The 22,367-nt window shown below is 44.4% G+C and overlaps 1 protein-coding gene across 1 annotated transcript in view; it reads left to right on the top strand.

Moving 5' to 3' along the window:
• Positions 1 to 16,424, top strand: part of TRPC5 (transient receptor potential cation channel subfamily C member 5) — a 64,201-nt gene extending 47,777 nt beyond the window's left edge. Inside the window, exons 7-10 of the mRNA XM_035541565.1 lie at positions 12,311 to 12,517; positions 12,697 to 12,738; positions 14,421 to 14,510; positions 15,201 to 16,424. Of these exons, the coding sequence (XP_035397458.1) occupies positions 12,311 to 12,517; positions 12,697 to 12,738; positions 14,421 to 14,510; positions 15,201 to 15,935 (1,074 nt within the window). The 3' untranslated portion in view covers positions 15,936 to 16,424. The remainder of the gene's footprint in view (positions 1 to 12,310; positions 12,518 to 12,696; positions 12,739 to 14,420; positions 14,511 to 15,200) is intronic.
• Positions 16,425 to 22,367: the final 5,943 nt, after the last annotated feature.

Raw genomic sequence — 22,367 nt, 5'->3', positions numbered from 1 at the left:
AGAGCAACAAGTGACACACAACAGCACTGCAGCACCAGGCATCCCACTGACATTAGGGAGAGCTGTAAGCCCTTGCAGTTTCCAGAAGTTTTAGAGAAGAACAAAGATGCTTAATGCCTCAGGAATAGCACCACACCAAAGCAGGTCTGGGAAAAATTGCCCTTAACTACTGCTACCATGCAGGAAAGTGAAGGTGTTACTTCTGCATGCTTAATTTTTTCCAGTGCATCTCTGAAGGTAGCGTGTGACCAAACTGAGAGCTACCAGTGTTGATATTGGAGAAACGAGCACTTTGGACACCAAGCGAGGAGTGCAGGTTTAAATGATAGAATGAAACAGAGTGAATTAGCACATGTTGTGGAGAAGAAGAATGAAAAAGATAAATATGGTGTATAGCAAAACAAAAGCTGTATAGTAAACAGAAACAGTTGGTATGTACAGCTAAAAATAAGCGATCACTTTTAGGAAATCGACTTTCAGTGTAGGGGTGCTGTACATGGAATTTTCTTCATTTTTTTTCAGAGTAGAGAGCTTAAAAATGAAAACACAGAAGAGTATAAAAAAAAAATCCAGTTCCCTGTGCCATTGTTTCCAGCATGACTTTGGATTTTCCCCAGGAGGGAGTACCGAACGTCTCTTGATCTACAATGAAAAATAAATTCCTCTGGTTCTCTACACCAGCTGAAGTCCTTCACCACCATAGCAGTAACTGGTAGCCAGTTTACTTCATGACAGCTGCAGAAATTCCCTTCCTCACAGTGAGCTGTGATCCTTCGGGCTGTCCAAAACTATTGCACCTCGTTTGCTGACGTGAACTGCACAATTACTACTTGGTGTTTCTGCTAAGGAAGAATTTTACAAATCACAAAATTTAATTCAGATGTAGAGCTGGACAGTCCCTGCACATGGCAAGGTTTGGGATGGTGGATTGTCCCCCTGTAGAGGTGAGGCCAGCTCCAAAGCCCAGACTAATATCCAAGCTCTGCTAAAGCATCAGGAAGTGTTAGTCTCACAAGAGCCATTCAAGAACCATTAATTCGAATTTCTTAAGAGAAATTGAGATGTGTTTGGTTTTGAACTCTGTCATACAGCAGGAAATGAAATTATGTGGTTGTTGTCAATATGAGCTGGGATTAATAATTCATCTTGAAGCTTTTTACGGAGTAACAAAGCAACTAGGCTCTAGAAAGGGAGTTAAATGACTCTCCTTTGGTTTGCCAGCTGAATGAAGTATCAGCATTTGTTCCCCGGTTTTATGGTCCTCAGGTGCTCCAGCTGGCTGCTGCACACATGCTGCTGTCACTGTTCACGTACAGACCCCATGTCCTGGGTGCAGGCAGTATGCTCAAGCCCTTCCTTCACTCTGGTGTAATTGTAGTCATCCAAATCTCAGTTACTGCGCTCTCAAAATTCACCCATCTCATCAGTAACAATTAATTAAATCACAAATCCTATTGAACTGCCTCAGTGCCTTCTGCAACCTCTGGACAGGCAGATTTCCATCGCTCTCCAGTTCCCTCAAAATGGCTTTTGAGGGGTGGGATTGATGCCCAAGGCTGGGTGCTCTCTCTGGAACTGATGACGGGGTGCGGAGGACTCCCAGTAGATTTCTGTTTGAAAAGAAGGGAAATAGATCTCACTGATGATGTGCTGCGATACCGCCATACAGCGAGAGGCCAGTGTGTGGAATTAGCCCCGGAGCCTTGCTGTAGACTGGCAGGCAGCTTAGTTGCTTTTTGTTAGCAAGCTAAAGTATTCATTTGAAGGTGTAGAACTGTTTGTCTTTTTGCTGGCTTTGGCCTAATTACATATAACCCATGGACTTGAATCAAGTTGTTAATATTCATCTGGTGTTTGCAGAGCCTCTAAATGGGAGCACTCTCTATGCTCTGACTTCATATTCTGCATCTTTCTTCTGTTGTTAGAGCAGACAAAGCTAATTTGCCATCCTAGGGCCCGATCCTTGCAAGCCCTTGCTCATGTAAGTGTTGTCAGCAGGATCAAAAAGATAAAGCTTTCTGGTGTTTTTAATCTTTTTTTTTTTTAAAAAAGGTATTTACCTGACTCCGTGTGCTGCCAGGGCCAAATCACCTGGGCGTTATTCAGAGGAGTGTAAACATGACATTTAAGTAAAGACCAAGATCTTCAAGTTTTGGGGTGACCCCAGGGTGATTTATGATATTATAGAGAATTTGCTGGCCCTGGCGTGGCTGGGTTTTGTTTCCCCTGATGTACTTACCACGCCAGTGCCCCACATGACAGGTCAATAACTCTCTGCCCATTACATCGAAGCACCACAGCGAGGTTCGCTCCTGCTACATGACAGAAGCTGAAGTATCCAGATGGACCCACACAGGTTGCAGCTCCCTGCATTAGCCCATCTTTTATTTAGACCTGACAAGCTCAATTAGCATTATCTCGTGGTTCTGCACGAAGGGGACTTCTGTTAAGACGGCGGAGGAAAAGGGAAGAAGTGGAAGATAAAGGAAAAATGTTTTTGAGGAAAAAGCAGTCAAAAAAGAAAAGGGATTTGTCTGTGGAGAACTGTCACCTGATGGTAAGCAATGGGAACAGCTATATTAAGACTCCCCTGAAATATGACTTTTTAGATTCTAGTCACAGAATCACAGAATCATCTAGGTCGGAAGAGACCTCCAAGATCACCCAGTCCAACCTCTGACCTAACACTAACAAGTCCTCCACTAAACCATATCACTAAGCTCAACATCTGAACGTCTTTTAAAGACCTCCAGGGATGGTGACTCAACCACTTCCCTGGGCAGCCCATTCCAATGCCCAGCAACCCCTTCAGTAAAGAAGTTCTTCCTAACATCCAACCTAAACCTCCCCTGGCACAACTTCAGCCCATTCCCCCTTGTCCTGTGACCAGGCACGTGGGAGAATAGACCAACCCCCAGCTCGCCACAGCTTCCTTTGAGGTACCTGTAGAGTGCAATAAGGTCGCCCCTGAGCCTCCCCTTCTCGAGACTGAACAACCCCAGCTCCCTCAGCCGCTCCTCGTAAGACTTGTTCTCCAGACCCCTCACCAGCTTCGTTGCCCTTCTCTGGACTCTCTCGAGCACCTCCATGTCCTTCTTGTAGCGAGGGGCCCAAAACTGAACACAGTACTCGAGGTGCGGCCTCACCAGAGCTGAGTACAGGGGGACAATCACTTCCCTAGACCTGCTGGCCACACTGCTTCTTATACAAGCCAGGATGCTGTTGGCCTTCTTGGCCACCTGAGCACACTGCTGGCTCATATTCAGCCGACTATCAACCAATACTCCCAGGTCCTTCTCGGCCAGGCAGCTTTCCAGCCACTCATCTCCCAGCCTGTAGCGCTGCTTGGGGTTGTTGTGCCCCAGGTGCAGGACCCGGCACTTGGCCTTGTTCAGCTTCATACAATTGGCCTCAGCCCATCGGTCCAGCCTATCCAGATCCTCCTGCAGAGCCTTCCTGCCCTCGAGCAGATCGACACACGCACTTAACTTGGTGTCATCTGCAAACTTACTGAGGGTGCACTCGATCCCCTCATCCAGATCATCGATAAAGATACTAAAGAGGACTGGCCCCAGTACTGAGCCCTGGGAGACTCCACTAGTGACTGGCCTCCAGCTGGATTTGACTCCATTCACCACAACTCTTTGGGCCCAGCTAGCCAGCCAGTTTCTAACCCAACGAAGCGTGATGTTAGTGCTTCATGGATTTCCTCTTCAGCACACTGCAATATAGCAAGTAAGTTCACGCTAATTATATAGGTGAAACAGGATACATACAACTCCATCCAATTAAACAGAAAGATTTTTAAGAACCTGGGTGCTGTCCTGCAGGTCCTCAGTTGCAGTTCTGTACTTGTGGAGTCACAGTGTTGTCTGGTACAGTTCCCCACAGCTCCTCAGCTGCACACCCAGCTCCAGAATCTGGGGGAGAAATAGGGATCTCTTAAATCAGTGCTCTGTGCATGGCTCGAGATTCAGTTATGGGACTTGAGCGATCTCATACCTTCATAATGGTTTCCTTTCTTTTGCTTCAAGGATATGTTTAAACAACCAGAATATTTAGCTACAATTTTTCATTTTTGAGCAATTTTTCAAGTTTTGGCAGCTCAGCTCATGCGCTGCATTTAAGTGACTGTGCAAGCAGGCTGCTGTCTGGAGGCGTCAGACACCAGCTTCTCCCACCGGTGCTGTGACCTTTACAGACTCAAGAACAGACACAGTCCATCTCCACTCCTCTGCTGAGGGTGGGCAGTTCACAACCAATGATAAAAGCCAAAAATACCTGAACAGCTGTGCGTGGTTTCACTGATTAACTATAAAAGTTTGGGAATTATTATTTTATTCTTCATGTTACTTAAGGAAGGATTATAAAGGCTATATATATATATTTATATAAAGAGGTTGTAAAGTCTAACAAGATACTGAGCCTTGATCCCTGAGGCCTGATTCAGGGCAATTCCTGCAGAACATGAAAACAGCTCCCAAGGTCAGACCAGTGATGAATTTACTGTTGTTGCTACATTTCTGGCCAGCTGGATGTGGCCAGATATCCTGGTACACATTTGTATAGCATAGAAGCCAGTAGCAAAGAACATAAAATGTACTTTGTGAATATTCATAATCAGAGCTCAGATCTGAAAGTTACAAGTGGCCTTATCTAAATAATACATTAAATAAACTGCTAGAGCTGTAAATACCTTTGGGAATAACTGACATCGCGTTTCCCGGTTGAAATCACACCCTCTTAATGGCACGGGCTGGATCCTGAGATCTGAAACTCACAGGTGGACCCTAACTGGGATTTTGCTTCTTGGGACTACTTTCTCTTAAAAAGAAAAAAAAAAGGAAAAGAAACAAAAAAACTAATGAGGACAGCTACAGAGAAGTATGTGATTCTCCTTGATATCTGGCTCTTACCAGTCGGAATAAAATTCAAGACATTTCTTCATCCTTGGAAGACTCTAATCCCAGGTTGCTCTGCTATGCAGAAAAAATAAGCTGTGATATTTTGGAAATAGCACGAGTAGAAATCAGGCTTTCTAATTTGCCACAGTACTAAAAGTCACCAGTGCTCAAACACTTGGGGTTAGACATCCTTTTTCAGCCCCCCCATTTCTCCATGGGCATGTGCAAATTACTTGACTGTGACCTGGCTGGAGGTCGTTAACATTATCAGCACAGATATCCGCCTTATCTCTCTGACTGCCAGCTTGAAAAGAGGCTCTTATCAGCTGGAGATAAGGGAGAGAGAATGGATGGCAGGAAGAACAAAGCCTTGGTGATATCTCTCTCATTGTTTCTTCTTGCTGAGTTTTTTTTAGAGCACTATTTGTCTACACGACCTTCATACAGCTCTGATTTATTTGACTGTTAAAATAAAAACTGAACTTTGCTGGAATATGACTGAAGAACAAAAAGGAGTCAATTCAAATAATTTAACTACACGAAAACCAGCACAACGCACAGCTCTCTGCGTTTCCTCAGATATAATATTCCCTGGCCTTCTCATTAGCCATCGCTGTTTCCATCCAATGTGCTGGTGGGAGATTAAAGGTAATTGATATATATAACCTACATACATGGTGGAATGGTGTGCACTGCAAGCTGTAATAACAATGTTAATTACGAGTATCTTCTGCACCCAGCCGATATAAAGAGCAGAGCTGCTAAGGCATGCATTTTCCAGGTACAAGCAAACTGACGTCCCTCCATGCTGCAGTGTGGCTGGTTTGCCCAGCTCCAGGGAATCAGAGGAAGTCGTGGTCAGCGCATCAGCAACGTTGCTGGACCTTTTCTAACAGCTCCAGAGCGTTTCTGGGGCAATTCCCAAGCACAAAGGAAAAGTTCCCAAGAGGACTTCCCATAAACATCTGTAACTGGGACCCATGAAACTTTGCAGAGTGACAGTTACCTTGCTGGGAAGTAACATGTGCCTGCGGAAAGCAAGTAGCCAATACTACGGGGCAGTAAGATTTATATGCTAAATCCTTGGCAGAAAATTTAATAGCCCCTAAAGCAGGAGATGTGAAGATAGCTTACATTTGATGTTCCTTAACAGCAATTTAAAACATTAGGACTACCATTTCTGTGAACCTGGGGCTTCCAGGCTTCCTCCTGAGATGGAGCTGCCACGATGTGCTGCAGCCACAGCATGTGCTGTCCTGCTTCTATCTGACCTTGACAGCTGGACCCAGGAGGCTGGGGGATGTTATTTTGGGTTTGATGCCACTTTTTTGTAAGATCTGGCCAGAGCAACTGGTGTGCTTGGACACAGATGGCATTTTGCTGCCCTTCAGTGCACGGCTGCCCTACCTGCTTCCGATGAGTGCTGCCCGTTGGCTTTGTGCTGTGCTCACTAAGGTGTCTCGAGCTTGGGCACTGCAAAACTAAATCTTTCCCCAGTTTCTCTTGTTAGCATCTTGTTCTATGGACTGTACCATGACTGGGCTCCTCATCTAGCTTGCAAGTTTTAAAGGCTCGCAGTCCCATTGATGGCTTGTCTGCTATGTCAGAATTTATTTATTTTTTCCTCCCGTGTGCTGTGTTTGATTTCCCCACCCAAGGGCCTTGCTGCCTCCTGCATTTTACCAGATAAGGCTTGGTCTTTTCTGAAACCAAGCCTTTACCTGTATCCTGGCCCAAGACTTCATTTTTCTTGTACCCCAGAGTCAGTATTTATGTGCATTTCTTCGAGACCTGCACACATTTCATGAACGTGCTTTTCCTTTCCTGTGCTGGTGCCAGGACGTGCGCAGCAGACCCAGCTCCCTCCCACACCGAGCACCCTGTGCTTTCCTGCTTGCTGTGGTTTGCTCAACAACTCCCTGGCCACGCAGCTCCCCACCCCAGAGGTCTTTCACGCCTTAGATGCTGGGCTGTGTCAGCCACAGACCCGTTCCCCCATTGCAAATGTCCTGTGGCTGCTCAGGACCCTGCTGTTCTGCTTGGTGCACTGTGATTTCACACTAGAGAGTAGTTTCATCTCTTCTTTGGCCGTCTCATTCCCTGTTCTAATTGCTTTTTCTAATGCTAGATAGTCCTCCTTTAGCAATTTTTCTTGTATTATTTTTGAGATTGATCCCATTAAGTTCTTATCCTTCAGTATGGCATCCCCAGCTTTGAAAGCAAAGTCATTTGTTGTCAGCTGCAGCTGAATTACCTGTGCATTAATTGCCTTTGTAGGTCCCAGATTTCGCTCACAGATGATTTTTTTTCTCTGTATGAAATATTCTTATTTGAAAAATATTCAGCGCCATTTACCTCAAATAGCCTGCTTGGGTTTTTGCTGCTTCCTTCTCTGAGCTTGCCATTAAGCCCCCAAGCTCTGCCGATGTTATTACCAGCTTGCACAACACATATTACAAAATTAACAGTCTTGAAACTGCAGAAGAGTTGTCTATGTTGGGTTCTGCAAAGATTAACGTTCTCCTGGCTCTCTTTCTGTACTGCTTTCTGTTCAAGACACACAAGGGCATATTTTTTTGTGCTAGCCTGCTTGAAAGCCATTACTGATATATTTCCTGTGCTGTTACCTGCTCTGGGTTTAGCCTGCAAAGAGCAATAAAGAGGCACACGAGATAGAAATATACTAAACATAGTTTAATGACTTTCTCCTGCACTTAGCAGCTCAGCTAATTATATGACAAAAAAGCACCTCTGATGTTCCTGTGCCTCTCAGGGAATGGCCCCCCCCCCTTACCCAACTTGTGCTGCAAACAAGGTATGTCTACGAGAACCTCTTAAAGGTGGGTGATGTGCCTCCTCCTTCCTCCCTGGAGGAAAGTCCAACAGCTTGGGCACTTCTTAACCTGTGGGGCTGCTGCTGGCACCTCCCGCGACAGCAGCAAAGAGCAGTCCTTGCAGAAATCACACTGGCTACTGCCAGTGCTCCCTGCACACCAGGAGCTGCCTGCGCCTCCTTCCGAGGCACTCAGCCACAGCCAGACAGCCTGCTCCCCAGGGCATTGTCACAGCCCTCTATATCTGCATCTGACAGGCAGCAGCCTGATTTCCAGCTTAGCCCACTGACTGTTGTATAATAAAATACAAGAAAGGCACACGCAGCCCTTTTTGTGCCAGCTTGAAAGATGCTAGACATCTTTATACATTATTCTGCACAAAGGGGCGCAGGGAGGATTTGTATCCTAGGGACACACTTGTTTCCTCTCGTTCAAGGGGAGAAGCTCTCGTGCACCTCCTTGTAGCATAAAGGAGCTGAAGTAGCTGATTATCCTGTGATTGTCTTATTGTGGGTAAGTGTGGAGGTATCAGAGTGCCTGGCTGCTGAGCTTCATCATCAGCTCTGTGCTGTTCTCGCTGAGGGTTCGCAACGTGGCTCTGCACCAGCCTGCAGCAGCAGGGAGCTGCCGTAAGCCCTCGGAGCCCATCAGCCCTGAGCTAACGTACGCTCAGGACCCTCAGCCTCATCCCTGTGCTTTCAGGGATGCCAATTCAAGAGGCACAAGATCAGTCTCCTGTGCCCTGATGTGCCCCAGGCTTGTGCTCCAGCTCCTGGGGGCTAAGGTAAAAGTAACAGCTTTTTCCTCCACCAGCTTTTCAGCCGCCAGGGAGCTGAGATACTAAATCCACGAACAGGTTGAGAGGAACCTAGATGCAGAGGTAGTCACCTAATACAGAGAGATGAAAGTCTTCCATTGATGGGGCTGTGCTGGCTGGGCCAGGACCAGCTGAGAAGCTGGATGTTTTTTTGGCAAAGTGTGATCTAAACCATATGGCCCAGCAAGGAGATGGTGATGGAAGTCTTTATAAAAAGCATTTTACAAAATGTAAACAACAGATTTTTCTGCACAGAGATAAAGATGGAGATTAATGCTTGAATTATCCTGGATAATTAGTGTAGCAGGTAATTATTTAAAATCTGGCACATCTGTGAATACATCACTTTGACTGAATTAGAAAATCCTCACAACTGCTACAGTAAGATGGCTCCAGCAGTCCCATAGGGAAATCTTTATGGGAGATTAATTCTCGCTTCAAATGGCAGAGATTTGCAAGAGGATTAGGTGGCCAGTATGACACATTCGCATTGTGACAGTAAGTGATCCAGGTTTTTTGTTCTCACAGAAGAGCCGAGTGGTGCTTTCTTTGAGTTCATGTGTTCTTTGAGCTTGAGGGCTCGGCCCTCAGAAGTAGTGTTTTATAGCTGAAAAGATGAGCAGTGCTTGAAGGAAGGTGGTGACAAGAACAAGGGCAAGAGCAACAGCAGCTTGAAGAGAGGACAGCGAAATCCAAACTTGGATTTACAGTCCTAAAGCAGCAAGGTCACGCTTGCAGAGCTAGTGGATATGGTTTTCAGCTTACTATAAACTGTACAAAAAAGTTGGCACCTAACATTATATGAGACAGCGCAGGTCTGGGAGGACTGGGTGAGGAGCTGTGAGGACAGCATCTCCCGTGACCCATCTCAGCAGCTGCTGCAGGAGCTCCAGGTTTGACCATCACTGCACGGCTTCGCTTGTGGTGGCCAGGCCCAGGCTGAGCAAGGGAACAGCCAGCTTGGGTTGGGTTTTTGCTGTATTCAGGAGCTCATGGTGAGCGTTCACTCCCATGCAGTCTTCAACAGCTTAGACACAAAGCAGGCTGAGGCTCGGGCAGCTCTCAGAAACGTGAGTCCTGCTTTGTGGCCTGCTGGGGAGATGCACCAAAAAGCTGGAGCACATCTGGTAGGCTACCAGGCCACACTCACAGCCAACGCAGCGTCTGGCTGTACCAGCAAATGCTTCAGGTTTGAATGATTGGGTATCAAATGATTGCTGAAGCATGGTACTCCCTGTACTCAGCCCAAGTGAGTTCAGAAAGCTGTTTTGTGTGCAGATCTCACTGCTTACAGCACTAAAGAGAGCTCTAACCAAGAAAATGGTGGTTTCCTGGCACACAAAAACATCCTCAGTAAAATCGAAATCGCTCCTCGCTGCATGATTCCAACACAGAACTGGTGCCAGGAGTTCCGATCAGATTTCCTCAGGTTCTCAAAACATCAAGGTGAATAATTGAGACAGGCTCAGTTTGTAAACCCTGGGGAATTCACAGCAGCAGAAGAGAGAGGAAAAAAAAAGGAGATACTTTGGGCAGTGTACAGGGGGTCTGTCTTTTAAAGAAGGTTATATCGCATTCCTGGACTAAGACTGCACAAGAAGTACCAGTGAGGCTGAAGCTGGCCTCCACCAGCCTCACCTGCAGGTGTATTTACATCAACAGGGATTCGTTCAGACCAACCACAAAACTTCCTCAGTGAGAAACTACCACTAGGTTTCATGGTGCTGCCCTACGTCTGCAATCAGCCCCTATTCAAGCCCATATAGTACCATTAAATACCTTATTTTAAAGTAAAATAGCAAAAAGTACTCTCTACAGGAAGTTCATCATCCTTTTTCTTTCATTTCCCTCAAGCTAATTTGCAATCCCTGAGCTAGAGATTTGCCTTATCCTTCCCTACAAACAACAAACTGCTAAATCACCTCCTCCCCCAAGACAAAAAAAAAAATAAAAATACACATTTCTATCCAAAATAACAGTCTTGCACTCTCCCTCAGCTACTGGTTTACCCTAAACTCAGTGTTTCCAGGTGTCTGCAGTTCCTGCACACCCTGAGAAAGCCTTGCAGCAGGGCTGAGTAACTCAGCACCACCCTCACGCTGCCACACTTAACGTGGATATTCCCCTGCAGCTGCTTGATCCAGCAGCTGCAGGTCTGCAGCCTTCAGAGATGCAGCCACTGCTGGACTTTCCTCTTGGGCTAGTAGTGAGCATGTCCATGGGGAGCTGCAGCTCAGGCCCTGGTATTTTGGGGCGATTCAGACCACCAGGATGTGCTCCCGGGCCACCGAGGCAGTTGTGTTAAACTGAGAGCTGCACGTAATTTGAAAATGCCATTAAAACGGAGCTGAGCTGCACTTCTCTGTCAAAATGTGAGCATATTTTAACCACGTCAGAGCACTGGAGCGTAGCCAGAATGCCAGTGTAATAATTTTTTGGGCATGACGTTCAGCCGTATTTTATTAAACTTCCTGTCCTACACTTCACTGCGTGGGTCTGAGGGCTGCTGCCTGCAGCCCAGCACCCCTTGTCCAGGAGGGCTGCTCCTTCCAGCCTCATTTAAATTTACTCCGAAACTTAAAATCATCACCATGTTTTTGGTTAACTCTCATGTCAGATACCGCAAACAAAAACTCTAAACAGCTAAAACACCGTAACTATCATCACTAAATTCCACGAAGGTAAGAGCACACATCCTTACCACTTAAATTCGGGGTGCTATTGCAGACTACGTTCAGCGCTGCTTGAAGGACTCAGTTTTCTTCCTTTTCTGCACAGTGTCAGAATTCCTGCAAAACATGAAATAGGGGCATTTTTTAAACTTCAAAACCAGCACAAAGCAGCATGACATCCATTCTGAATATGGATTTCGTATTCATATGGACTTCATATGCAGAGAGAGCTGCATCAGCTCTCTGAATCCAGGCTGTAGGTTGATCTCTTTGCCCTGATGCTGAAGGGAGCACGCAGTTTGTTAACAGACAGCATGGCACGTTGGCTCCACAGACTAGACTGCAAATACCTCAATTTGGGTAGCTCCATTTTGCAGTCTGTAAGATCAGTGTCTTGCACAAGCTCAGTATTTCTTGGTGATGCTATGGACATGCTGCACGTCTGCGTAGCTGTGAAGTGATGCTAATAACTTTCCACCTTTACTTTGTTAGGATGAAGAATACTAGAGCTAGCATGGTGTTGCAGCGATAATATAAATAAATAAATAAATAAATAACATTAAAATGTCTCCATTTTGTGTAATGATAATGCAGAGGCGAGATTTAAAATGTAGCACCCAGTAAAATTTATCACTTGTTTATAAACAAGAGCTGAATGAATAGATGCTATAAAACAAATCAACAAAGACCACGAGAGATTTTTTTCAGGGACGAGTGTGAGAATTCATTGGATTTTGACATGAAAAACAAGGGTCTGTGATAATATAAAAGCAGTAGCAAAAAGAAAAAAAAGTTTTCCTGCTTCTTTTACGGGTGAGCTAATGTGCACGATCTCTAAATGATGAAGCATGTGAAATTTCTTTTTGCTATCATTACATTTCTCAGAGGTTGGTATTTTTATACTCAACTACATTTCACACTGATTTTTTAAGTACACCCCCAGTGAGGGAGATGGAAGAACTGACACTGCTTTGCCTGCAGCCAGAGAAATGCTTTCTTGCTCGCGTCACCTCCTTAGTCGCTGACATTTGCTTCAGTAAAGCCTGCCTAAAGCTGTTGATATTCTCTTTCCTCCTCTCACAGGACCATGCAGACATAGAGTGGAAGTTTGCACGGACAAAGCTCTGGATGAGTTACTTTGATGAAGGTGCCACTCTGCCCCCTCCTTTTAACATCATCCCAAGTCCCAAGTCTTTCTGGTACCTTTGCAAGTGGATTCACAATCAGCTGTGCCCAGGCAATGACTCTGACAATGAACAGAAGAGGCATGAAAACCTCAAAACATTCACAGTAAGGAGCTGCATGGTTTTAAACTTACTTTTTTGGGGGTGCTTGTGCATGTTCACAAGGGATGCTACTGTGCTGGTGCAGTAGAAGGTTGCTGCTGGATTGGGACTCGCCAAGAGCCATCACTACTCTAAAGACAGGATTACATGTTGGGTAACATGCCTCTGCCTTTCTCTTTGCAGGAAAGGCATGCTGACAACCTCATTCAGAATCAACATTACCAGGTAAACGCTCCTGCAGATCAAGTTTTTACTTACAGTTTCTTCTTCCTGCTTATTTTCTAGTATCTCACTTCTTGCTTTCTTATAGAATACATATACAAGTGTAGGAGCTCCAAGAGGATCTTGCTTGTCATGGATTAAAACATTTCCTCGATAGAGGTGGGGTGGTTTAGTAAATCACTCCTAGCCTTTCACCTGCTCTGAAAACAGCAAACTTGCCAGGTATCTCTCCGGTTGCTGAAGTCAAGGCAACATCACCATTGACTTCAGAGGGATCAGACTGTCATGTTGTTCTGATTAAAACCGTTTTTGCAGCATTTTTACATACTCTCAAATTGCTCCTCTACTGTTTTTTTTCTGCAAGACATCCCTAATCCTAACTCAAACAGCAGTTGAGATTTCGTTCAGTTTTGGACAGCTCAGGAAGGAGGAATTGTTCCTTTGTTGAATTTTGCTGTTTCTGTTCATTCTCAGCTTGCTTGTCATCAAGTGTTCATTAAATTCAACCTACAAAAGGATGAAGCGGTATTAAAAACACCAGCTTCAGTATTTGAATTCAATGTGATTATGCCAGCATGCTGGAAGGACAAAAAAATATCTCCTGAATGTTAGGTGGTACGTCAGACAATACTGTCAAAAGCCATAAATAATTTGTCTTACGTAGGACATCTCCTGTTTTCTGAAGAGTCTTTGTACGTGGAGTTGACACTTAGCATACTTAGTCACTTTTGATAACAGACATTTGGTACCTTCTGACTTTACAGCACAGCTCACAGGTACTGAGAGTGGGATCTCAAAGCACCTCCCAGTAAAACCTTGGTGAGGAGCACAGGTTAAAGCTTTGGGTTATTCAGACTTCTTGTCTCCATTTATGGGGGAAAACGCAGGGAAGATTTGGGGCAGTCTTTTCTGTATATAGAGGTCAACCTCTGTGTGTCAGGTAACAGTCCAAGCCTGCTTATGCAAAGCCAGCAAGGAGGTACACAAATGCGGAGCAAAATGGATCTCATCTAAGTTGTAACAAACAGCCCAGGTAATGCTGGGGAACAGTCACCAAAGGTGTGACTCTATACTTCCAGCGCTGTCCACAGATGCTGCAGCAGCTCTGTAAGGAGTTTTAAACCTCCCATTATAGGGCACCCAGGCAGCTGGCAGATGTGGGCTAACATGAACGTGCATTGCCCTGTAGAGTCCTGGCTGTTTGTTCTTCAGGTTATTTGTTGATAACACACCATCATGGACTTTCCAATATTTAAAGAAAAAATCTTAAAGTGACAAGCTTAGCCCATCAAGATACAGCATACACAGGTGAGACTGGTAATCTTGAAGGACTTTCAGCATCTGAGATTAAAAAAATGCATGAAGAGGTTTAAATGGCTTGAAGACATTTAAGATAATCTAGATTTTTTTTCTGGACAACTTTTACGTATGCAAAGCAAGTACAACAAATCAGCTCACTACACTTAATAGCTGAGCTTTCAAGACGAAACGTAAATAAGCCTCTGCAAAGGTTTGTTCTATTTGAAAGAAAGTTCTGTTTCTAACAGTGTTTTTTTTTTTTTTTTTTTTTTTTTTTTAAGAGAGCAGAGTCAGGCGAGCCATCAGTAAGAACTCAGTAAAGTACAGCAAGAACAGAATTTGGTCCGAGCCAGCAGCTGAATCACTTCTGTTGTTTCATATTTCAGGAAGTGATCAGAAATCTTGTGAAAAGATACGTTGCAGCAATGATCAGAACTTCCAAAACCAATGAAGGTTTAACTGAAGAAAATTTCAAGGTAACTTCCTACTCTTTAACAATCGTGTTACACTAATTCCAGTAGCCACTTGCAGAGTTCCCGCTAATTTAGGAATATATTTTGTGACCAACAGTGGAAATATGACTGTTACTGGAGCTGGGAAGGTATGTGATGTACATGCAGTCTTCTTTTGAGCAAAGAACATTCCTTATACGGGTGTCTTCTCATGTCTCAACGTGTCTTAATGCACAATATTTTACGTAGACAATGGCTTTGAAAAACGGTAAGAATGAAGTATCTGCTTTGAGTCAGCATTGCATTCCTAATCCTAAGCTGAGTCTAGGTTAATGGATACAGAGAATGCTTAAATTTGGGCCTATAACTGAAAGATTCCTGCAACATTTCTAAATTCCAACAGTTTCACTTCTATAAATGTCTTATTTAGGCTTCCCCCAACCCCAAGCAGGAAGAAGAGGGGATAAGGGGGTGGTCACAAAGGCTGGTCCCACAGCCCTTGAAGACAAAGATCTTGTAAGCTCTCCGACTCTCAGGCTTACCAATACATTTTTTCATGTCACCAAATCATAAAGATTTACGTAGCATTCTTGTAAGTGTGATTTGGTGTCAGCCATTTGCATAACTCTTAACAATTCTCCCAAGAAAACATGATCGTTCTTTCACATCACAGATAATGCTGCTGAGTGGCACTCATTTTCCCTCTTGCCCTAGGAATTAAAACAGGACATCTCAAGTTTTCGCTACGAAGTCCTTGATCTCCTGGGAAACAGGAAGCCCCAGAGGAGAAGTTACTCTACCAGCAGCACAGAGGTGTCCCAAAAGGATGAAACAAACGAGGACAGTGCTGGGGAAAAATCCAAAGCCAAGAGTGTGTCTTTCAATGTAGCCAACAAAAAGAAGGACTTCAATGTATCTGCTCTAATTAAAACCATGTCTGGGATTGATATGGTGGAAGAGAAGCCAAAAAGCAATGGGATCAGTAAGCGCTCCTTCATCCGAAATGGAAATAGAGTTCAGAGGCTTTCCAGCTCCAAGAAGGAGTCCTTTAAGAGACTGGGCCTGCTGTTCTCCAAAATGAACGGGCACGTCCCTGAAGCAAATTCAGAGCCCATGTACACTATTTCAGATGGAATTATTCAGCCACACTACATGTGGAAAGACATTAAATATTCTCAGATTGATAAAGAGAGAGAAGAGAATTGTTCCAAAAGTGAAATTAACCTCAATGAGGTGGACTACAGTGGGAACACGAGACTTACAGGACAGAGCAAGGAGTGCCCTGTGGTTTGTACCAGCTCCCTTCACTGTGCTTCCAGTATTTGTTCCTCTAACTCCAAACTTTTAGACTCATCAGAGGATGTGTTTGATTCATGGGGAGAGGCTTGTGACTTGTTTATAAACCAGTGGAAAGACGGGCAGGAGGATCATGTAACAACTCGGCTATAAGTAAGGCTACCTTAACACCTGCTAGAAAACTTAGCTAATTATTTGTAATTGTTTGCTCTCACCTGATTCAGCATTATGAATTCCTTTCTGTCCACAGGAGAAAAAAATGTAAAACTACTTATGTTAACCTATTTTATAGCCATCTGCACCTTTTTTAATTTACTTTTTTACACTCACAAATACTGAACTGAAGGTTTCACTATTTATAAGGTCACTGTAAACTACGGGACTCCTTCGGATGCAGGCTTAGTCTTTAAATCCCACATAATTCAGACACGCTGGTGGCGGAGTAGAGGATTTCTCCAGTGCACTCATCATCATCCCAGCACCGCTGGGTTATCATCGCTGCTATCCAACGCCATCAGTTCTGCATCCTGCTCAAACCCCTCGGCATCACAACCAGCTGGTGAGCAGTGGCTTAGCAGGAGGCTGAGAATCATATCTGCAATCTTTTTAGAAAGTGTTTCAGGTTATAACTGGCTTTTCATTTTCTTTAAGCAATACCACCTCTGATTCTTTCAGCTGTGTGTTTTTTTTTCAGGTCATTATATCTATATTGTAAACTGTTACTGAATAAGAGACACCTTTGATCATCCAGCTAGAACATGTGATGATTTGCTTATTTACTTAACTGCTATTAAGAAATTCCCCTCATAGGGAGCAGAATGACCTCCCACTTCGGTTGGCAGTGGAAGCTAGCACCTGGCCTTGCTACCAACTTCTACATAGATGAATGGACACAAAGCCAGCTGTGGCTGTTTGAAAGAGAAACCTCAGAGTGGTTCTCCTATCACTAACAGGGTGCACCAAAACCCAGCCCTAAACCTTCCCCTTATACCCACCCCCCGAGCTGCATTTGGGTTTTGAAATCCCTGGTTTTATTTCCACTGCTGCATTCCTTTTTCGCTGCCTCTCTGGTCAATATCATGCTGTTAGGTAGAAAACCGTCCTCCTGGTGTACAGCAGTCACTTCCCTGGGTCTGTGAGCTGCATTTCTGAAAAGCAAGCTCAGCAGTAGCAGCTCAGACTGCAGCTGGCACCCTGGAAAGTTGCTGCAGTTCCTTTTCTAAGGTGCACCAAAAAGCAGTGCAGCAGATGTTACCCTTCTGTATCTTATGTTTTTTTCACCCCTACAACATTTGTGCCAGGCCCTGTCCAGATATTACCCATGTCCCTGCATTTTTGTCCTAAGGAGCATGAGACGGGAGAAGACTATAAGGGCAAAATGGTTGACACTGCTTTTTAACAACATGATACCTGAACTTTCTTCAGTGTTGTTGCTAAGAAATGCAGATGACTGGCACCTGATGCTGCTTCAGAGCTGTTAGCAGTCAGCTTTCTTGGAAGAAGCAAGTCCTGAGCTCAGAGATGGCCCTACCTTACCCCAAAGCTTCCTTACAAGTCCGTGCAGCCAGGCTAAAGGCTCTGTTCCCAGGAGAGGTCACACAAGCTGGAGCATAGCCCAGGGGCAGGTGCCAAAAAATCACCTCTTGTGCGCAGTACACTGGGAACTGCATTTGAAAAAAAGCATTTATGAAGGCTGGAAAATCTACACCAACACCCCTAGCTCATGAGAAGCTCTGAACGCAGAGCTCGAGATGGAGGCTACGGCCAGCCACAGTGTCAAGAAAAAAGAGCAACTAGGAGCAGAGACTCAAACATGTTTCTGTTCTCCTTGCTCATGAACGACGCCAGCCTTGTTACCAGCATGCAGTACAAAGCCCAAAATATTTAAGCCCCTAGACATGCTAGTTAAGACAGAGTGAAAAGCATTCTTGTATCAACAGATTTCAGGCTTTGATACTAATTGCAGGGTTAGAGCAGCCTTTGAAAATTGCATCTCCTCTTCCTGTAAGGCTGAGCAAACTGACTTTGGCACTACACAGAGAGACTTGCAGAATCGTAGGGTCAGAAGCAATTTGCTGATCTTTCAAGAAGAAATCCAGCAACCCTCTCTTTTACGATGCAAATCCATCCATATGTGAGAGCTGCAGTTAGAACCAACTGAAGGCAATTCTCAAAGCAGCCCACAATAAAAGCCTGCAGTTTAATAAACCAGCCTCCGTACATTTCTGGGAACACGAACATTAGCAAGAGCTGCTACAGGGGGATGAAGGGAAGGGTTTGAATTATTTTATGCCTCACCTAAGCACATTGCAGTTCAGGAAGTCTGCTTGACACGGGGCAGCACATCTTTGTTACCTTCTAGCACATAGGAGTGAAAACAACTCCAGTATGGTTATGCAGATTACATCAGCGGGGTTTAAAGCAGGTGTAGAAGCAGGGTTCATATCCTTGGACGGTGGAAGGGCTTTTAATTTTTCCATGAGAGCAAGCACGCTGCTACTGGCTATGACTAAATTGTGCCATTCAACTGCAGCCCTATGGTAACGGGTACAAATCTCAAAATGAAATGCAATTAACTCTGCAGCAGTGCCCCCCAAAAATGTAAAAATTACACTGGGCAATGCAAATCCCTTCTGTACAAACTGCGTGAGTCACGTTCCCCTGCCGTGCCCAGAAAGGGCAGGGGTAGGAACTGCCACATTGTAATGGCACAATGAATCAAGCAGTCTGCAATAATTCCTTGATAATGTTATGTTGAACGCGAGAGGTACATCATGGGGCTGCTTGGCTGGGGCTCCTGCAGGATTTGTTTCATGATTCAGATGCTTCCTAGCTCCCAGCTATGAGCCAGCCTCAGCTGACTTTTGGATTTAACGCAAATATTTGTGTTAGTAAGTGATTTATGCATGTGTCCAGGAGTATGCAAAACTGTCAGACTGATCCCCAAAAAGCCAAGTCTGTTTGACTGCACCTATGCACCCCCTTTGGTAGCAATACACTTTACAGCAACTAGTCAATTATTGTTGTTGTTATTACTACTCTTAAGCAGAAGATTCATGTGAAGGAAATTGAAATATTTTGTGAAAATACATTTGATAAGCTTCAAGGATAGTCATTATACACATGCTAGGAATTTGGGATCATACCAGGCTTGATCACTTGTCCTATCTTTAGGTTTCCCACTCTTGAAGTAGCTTTATTTCTCACCTCCCATCCCTGGTGTCGTTTTCACCTGTTTTTTTTTGAAGCATCACACCTAAAAACCATCACCAGTAGAAAGTTAAGACCAACATCCAGGTACAGAGCACCACACAGAGCTAGGTGTTTGTACTCAGGTCAGAGATCGAAGAAGTTATTTCAGAAGTAAGGAATCAAGCGACATCTCTCTGCAGATTATTTGGGTAATTGTATATTAATCACGTACTAGTGTATATGTAAATACTCAGCTATTTGTATAGTGGTCCCTACAGAAGCAGCATGCGCAGTGGTTAGAGCGCAGGATCAGAAAAGAGGACTTCTGAGGTCTGTTCCCAGCTCTGCCACTGCCTCACCTGTGACCTTGGGCAAGTCACTTAGCCTCTCTAATGCCTCAGTTTCCCCATCTGTAAAATAGGGACAATAATACTTACCTACCTCGCGGGGGGGTTAGTTCATTATTTATAAGCACTTTCAGATCTTCAATTTAAAGGCGCTATATACAGTCAGTAGTTAATACTTGTAGCAGTGGTATGTACTTTTGTTTTCTTATGACTAATTCAGGTTAGGATTTAGCTATGTACGTTACGATATTTTTCCATATAGAAAACTAGCATGATTTCCCACGAGGGGAATTTTGGGGACTTCTGCAGTAGACAGAGAGCAGGAGCAGCATACTTTGTAAGCCTAAACTCTGACATCCTCGCTTGTGTGATTTGTGTCTCATCTCACCTTACTGCATTTGTGTTTCATCCTTTTTCTAACGGCACGTGTAAATTTTTAACAGAAACAGTCACTGTAAGTATTATTTAAATAAATACGTTCCTATATAAATGTAAAACCTTACCTTTTGAGTAGGCTAAGATTGGTTAACCCAGCAAACTTCTAAGCATGGGGAGGTTCCACAGCCAGCCCAGCACTAACACACACAAAAGGATACCAGAGTTGGGCTATAGGAAAATTTCATTCTTTCTTCAGTGTTTGCATCTCATCCCGTCGCTGGCAATGGCAGCAAGTCATGCAGGTGACGAGGTGTCACAGGAAGGTGTGTGACACGCAGGGTGAGGGAGGCCATAGCTGGGGTGCAACCAGCGCCTGCCCACTTCACCCTGTGGCACGGGATAAGGCAGCTCCCAGACACTCACCCGGGCACCCAAGAAGCCTCCCTGGGCAGCCAGGAGGCTCTTGTGCCTCTGTGAGGGCTTCACCCTCATTTCTCCTTGGGTATGGTTGCTTTTTCTTTAGTGCTTGCTTAGATAAGAGTCTTTCCTTTGAGTTAGAGGAGCTCTAAGACTTGAATGTGAGGGCACGACCTGCATTTTGAGCTCTCTTACAGGAACAGAAGCAGTTGCAGGGTATCTCCAGCAGACATTTGGAGAAGTACAAGTACTGTAAGCAGAGACCTGACTTACTCCTGGGCTATCCTGCAGAGTCAGAAAGCTACAGGAGCACCAGCTGCTCTGTGCCAGTAACTGCAGGTCCCACTTCCATTGGGACTTCTCGGCCTTGCTTTGAAGTTTCCATTTTCCTTTCCCAAAGGCCAAAATCTCACACGCTTAAGTTTAGCAGGAAGAGGTTCAATTTTGGTTTAGTTTTCGGCTGAGTTCTCCCTTAACCAGTCTGTCTGCTGCGTGCTAACACAGAGATGTCCACGAGAAAGCTGCATGCAGCCTCAGAGACCCCTTTCCAAAGGAACAGCATCGCCCTCCCACCTCCGTTACAACTCCACAAAAAACAGAATGGAGAAGGAAAAAAAGCAAAGCCACCGAAATCACGAAGGCTGCCTAGAATTAAGGAAAGCTATCACCTTACTAAAAGCTCTCTGGGGCTGTCTTTGGGGTGGGTGCACCCCAAGGGCCCCTTCCTCTCCTGGCAGCACAGGTGGCTGCAGCCAGCAGCAGCAGCAACTTCCATTCACACAAAGACAAAATTAATTGGAATCGGTGAGACTGCAGTGAATAACAAATCAACTTGCTGGAGTAGCATCTGAAATAAACTGTTACCAAAATAATCTGCAGTTTTCAGCGAATGTGTAATTTGAAGCCCAACAAGTATAAAATCAATCCCTCACTGGATTTTTTGGCGGTGCGGTGGGGCAGTCTGGGCTGGCCACCTAAGTGTATTTTCAAATTCAACTGAATTGAGTTTTCACACTACCACTTTCCCTGTTTCAGACCATTACACTTGTACAAACAAGTCATTTATACAATTTTTACATAATTCCCTCCACCCAAACTAACTACTGCTCTAGAGTAAGTTGATGATCAAGAATGTGATGCTTAAAAAGAAGAATATGCTTTATCTAAAAAAAAAAAAGTACATGTAAAAGGCAAAAGCATTTGATCCTTAACTTCCAAATGTTTGATAGTGTGTTATGTTTCAGAGAAACGCTTTTACTTGCTCTGCTTTTTTAAGGTGTGCAAAAAAAAAAAGCCAACACTAACTCCCAACCTAGCTCAAACCACCCGCAATTTTGAAAGCCAAGTTGATCGTGCAATTCTTTCTTCATACACAGACCCTACTCAGTCGGTGGCTCACCAACTATGGAAGACAGCACTGCCCATTCCTGCTGGCCAGCATGTCCTCCTTCAGCATGGTTTCTTTTGTTTCTTTCGGGGATTTCCTTCCCCTCCCATTTACAGCATTTCCATCAGCAGTAACTCCTAAACCAGAAGAAACGATGTGCTTAGACCGAGAGGTGATCAATCCAGGAGCTGGCCTTTCGGCACATGAGCTTAACAGAACACTGTGATACCTTTAGCCAACAGAATGAAATGCCTTTTGACTATAAATAGTTGTTTTTGAGCAAGGGGGGCACTTTTTGGTGTAGCTATTTTTTGGGGTATTGTACAGTTTTATTTAAAAACTACTGAATGTGTTTATAAGGTGGGTCTGGGAACTAGAGGGCTAGGGATCTTTGAGAAGCAAAAGGATGGTAGCAGATGCTTAAGTACTCTATTTTCTATATGGCAAGCCCTAGAGAATTGGGCTTACACTGCAAACAGGCTTTTTTTTAGCAATCCAGTTTTAATATCAAAGTAAATCTTCATAAAAAAGCTATCACAGAAACAGCTTCACACCTGATCATATTCTAAAACGCCATTTCATGGGAAAAAAAAGTGAGGCTTTTTTCCTCTTTCTTTTATTTTTCGTCAAAAACTTAATGGCCTTTTACAGGCAACAGAGCTTTCAGATGTTTGGAGAATTTTGCTTATGTAAAGACAGAGTGGGGACCTCAGCATTTGTCCATTGAGCAGTAGTAGCCACCCCTAGAGGAAGGGGAGGACGAAAAGGAGGAAGAGCAAAAAGCAAAAACAAACGCTTAGTTTTATGTACTTTTCTACTTGCATCTTTTCTGTCTGTAGTGCAGATTCCACGTCATTCCCTCGC

Source organism: Cygnus atratus, chromosome 13, assembly GCF_013377495.2.
Source record: "Cygnus atratus isolate AKBS03 ecotype Queensland, Australia chromosome 13, CAtr_DNAZoo_HiC_assembly, whole genome shotgun sequence".
Classification (NCBI taxonomy): Eukaryota; Metazoa; Chordata; class Aves; order Anseriformes; family Anatidae; genus Cygnus; species Cygnus atratus.
The sequence above is the reverse complement of the archived record's forward strand: the minus strand, read 5'-3'. Positions and strand labels throughout refer to the sequence as shown.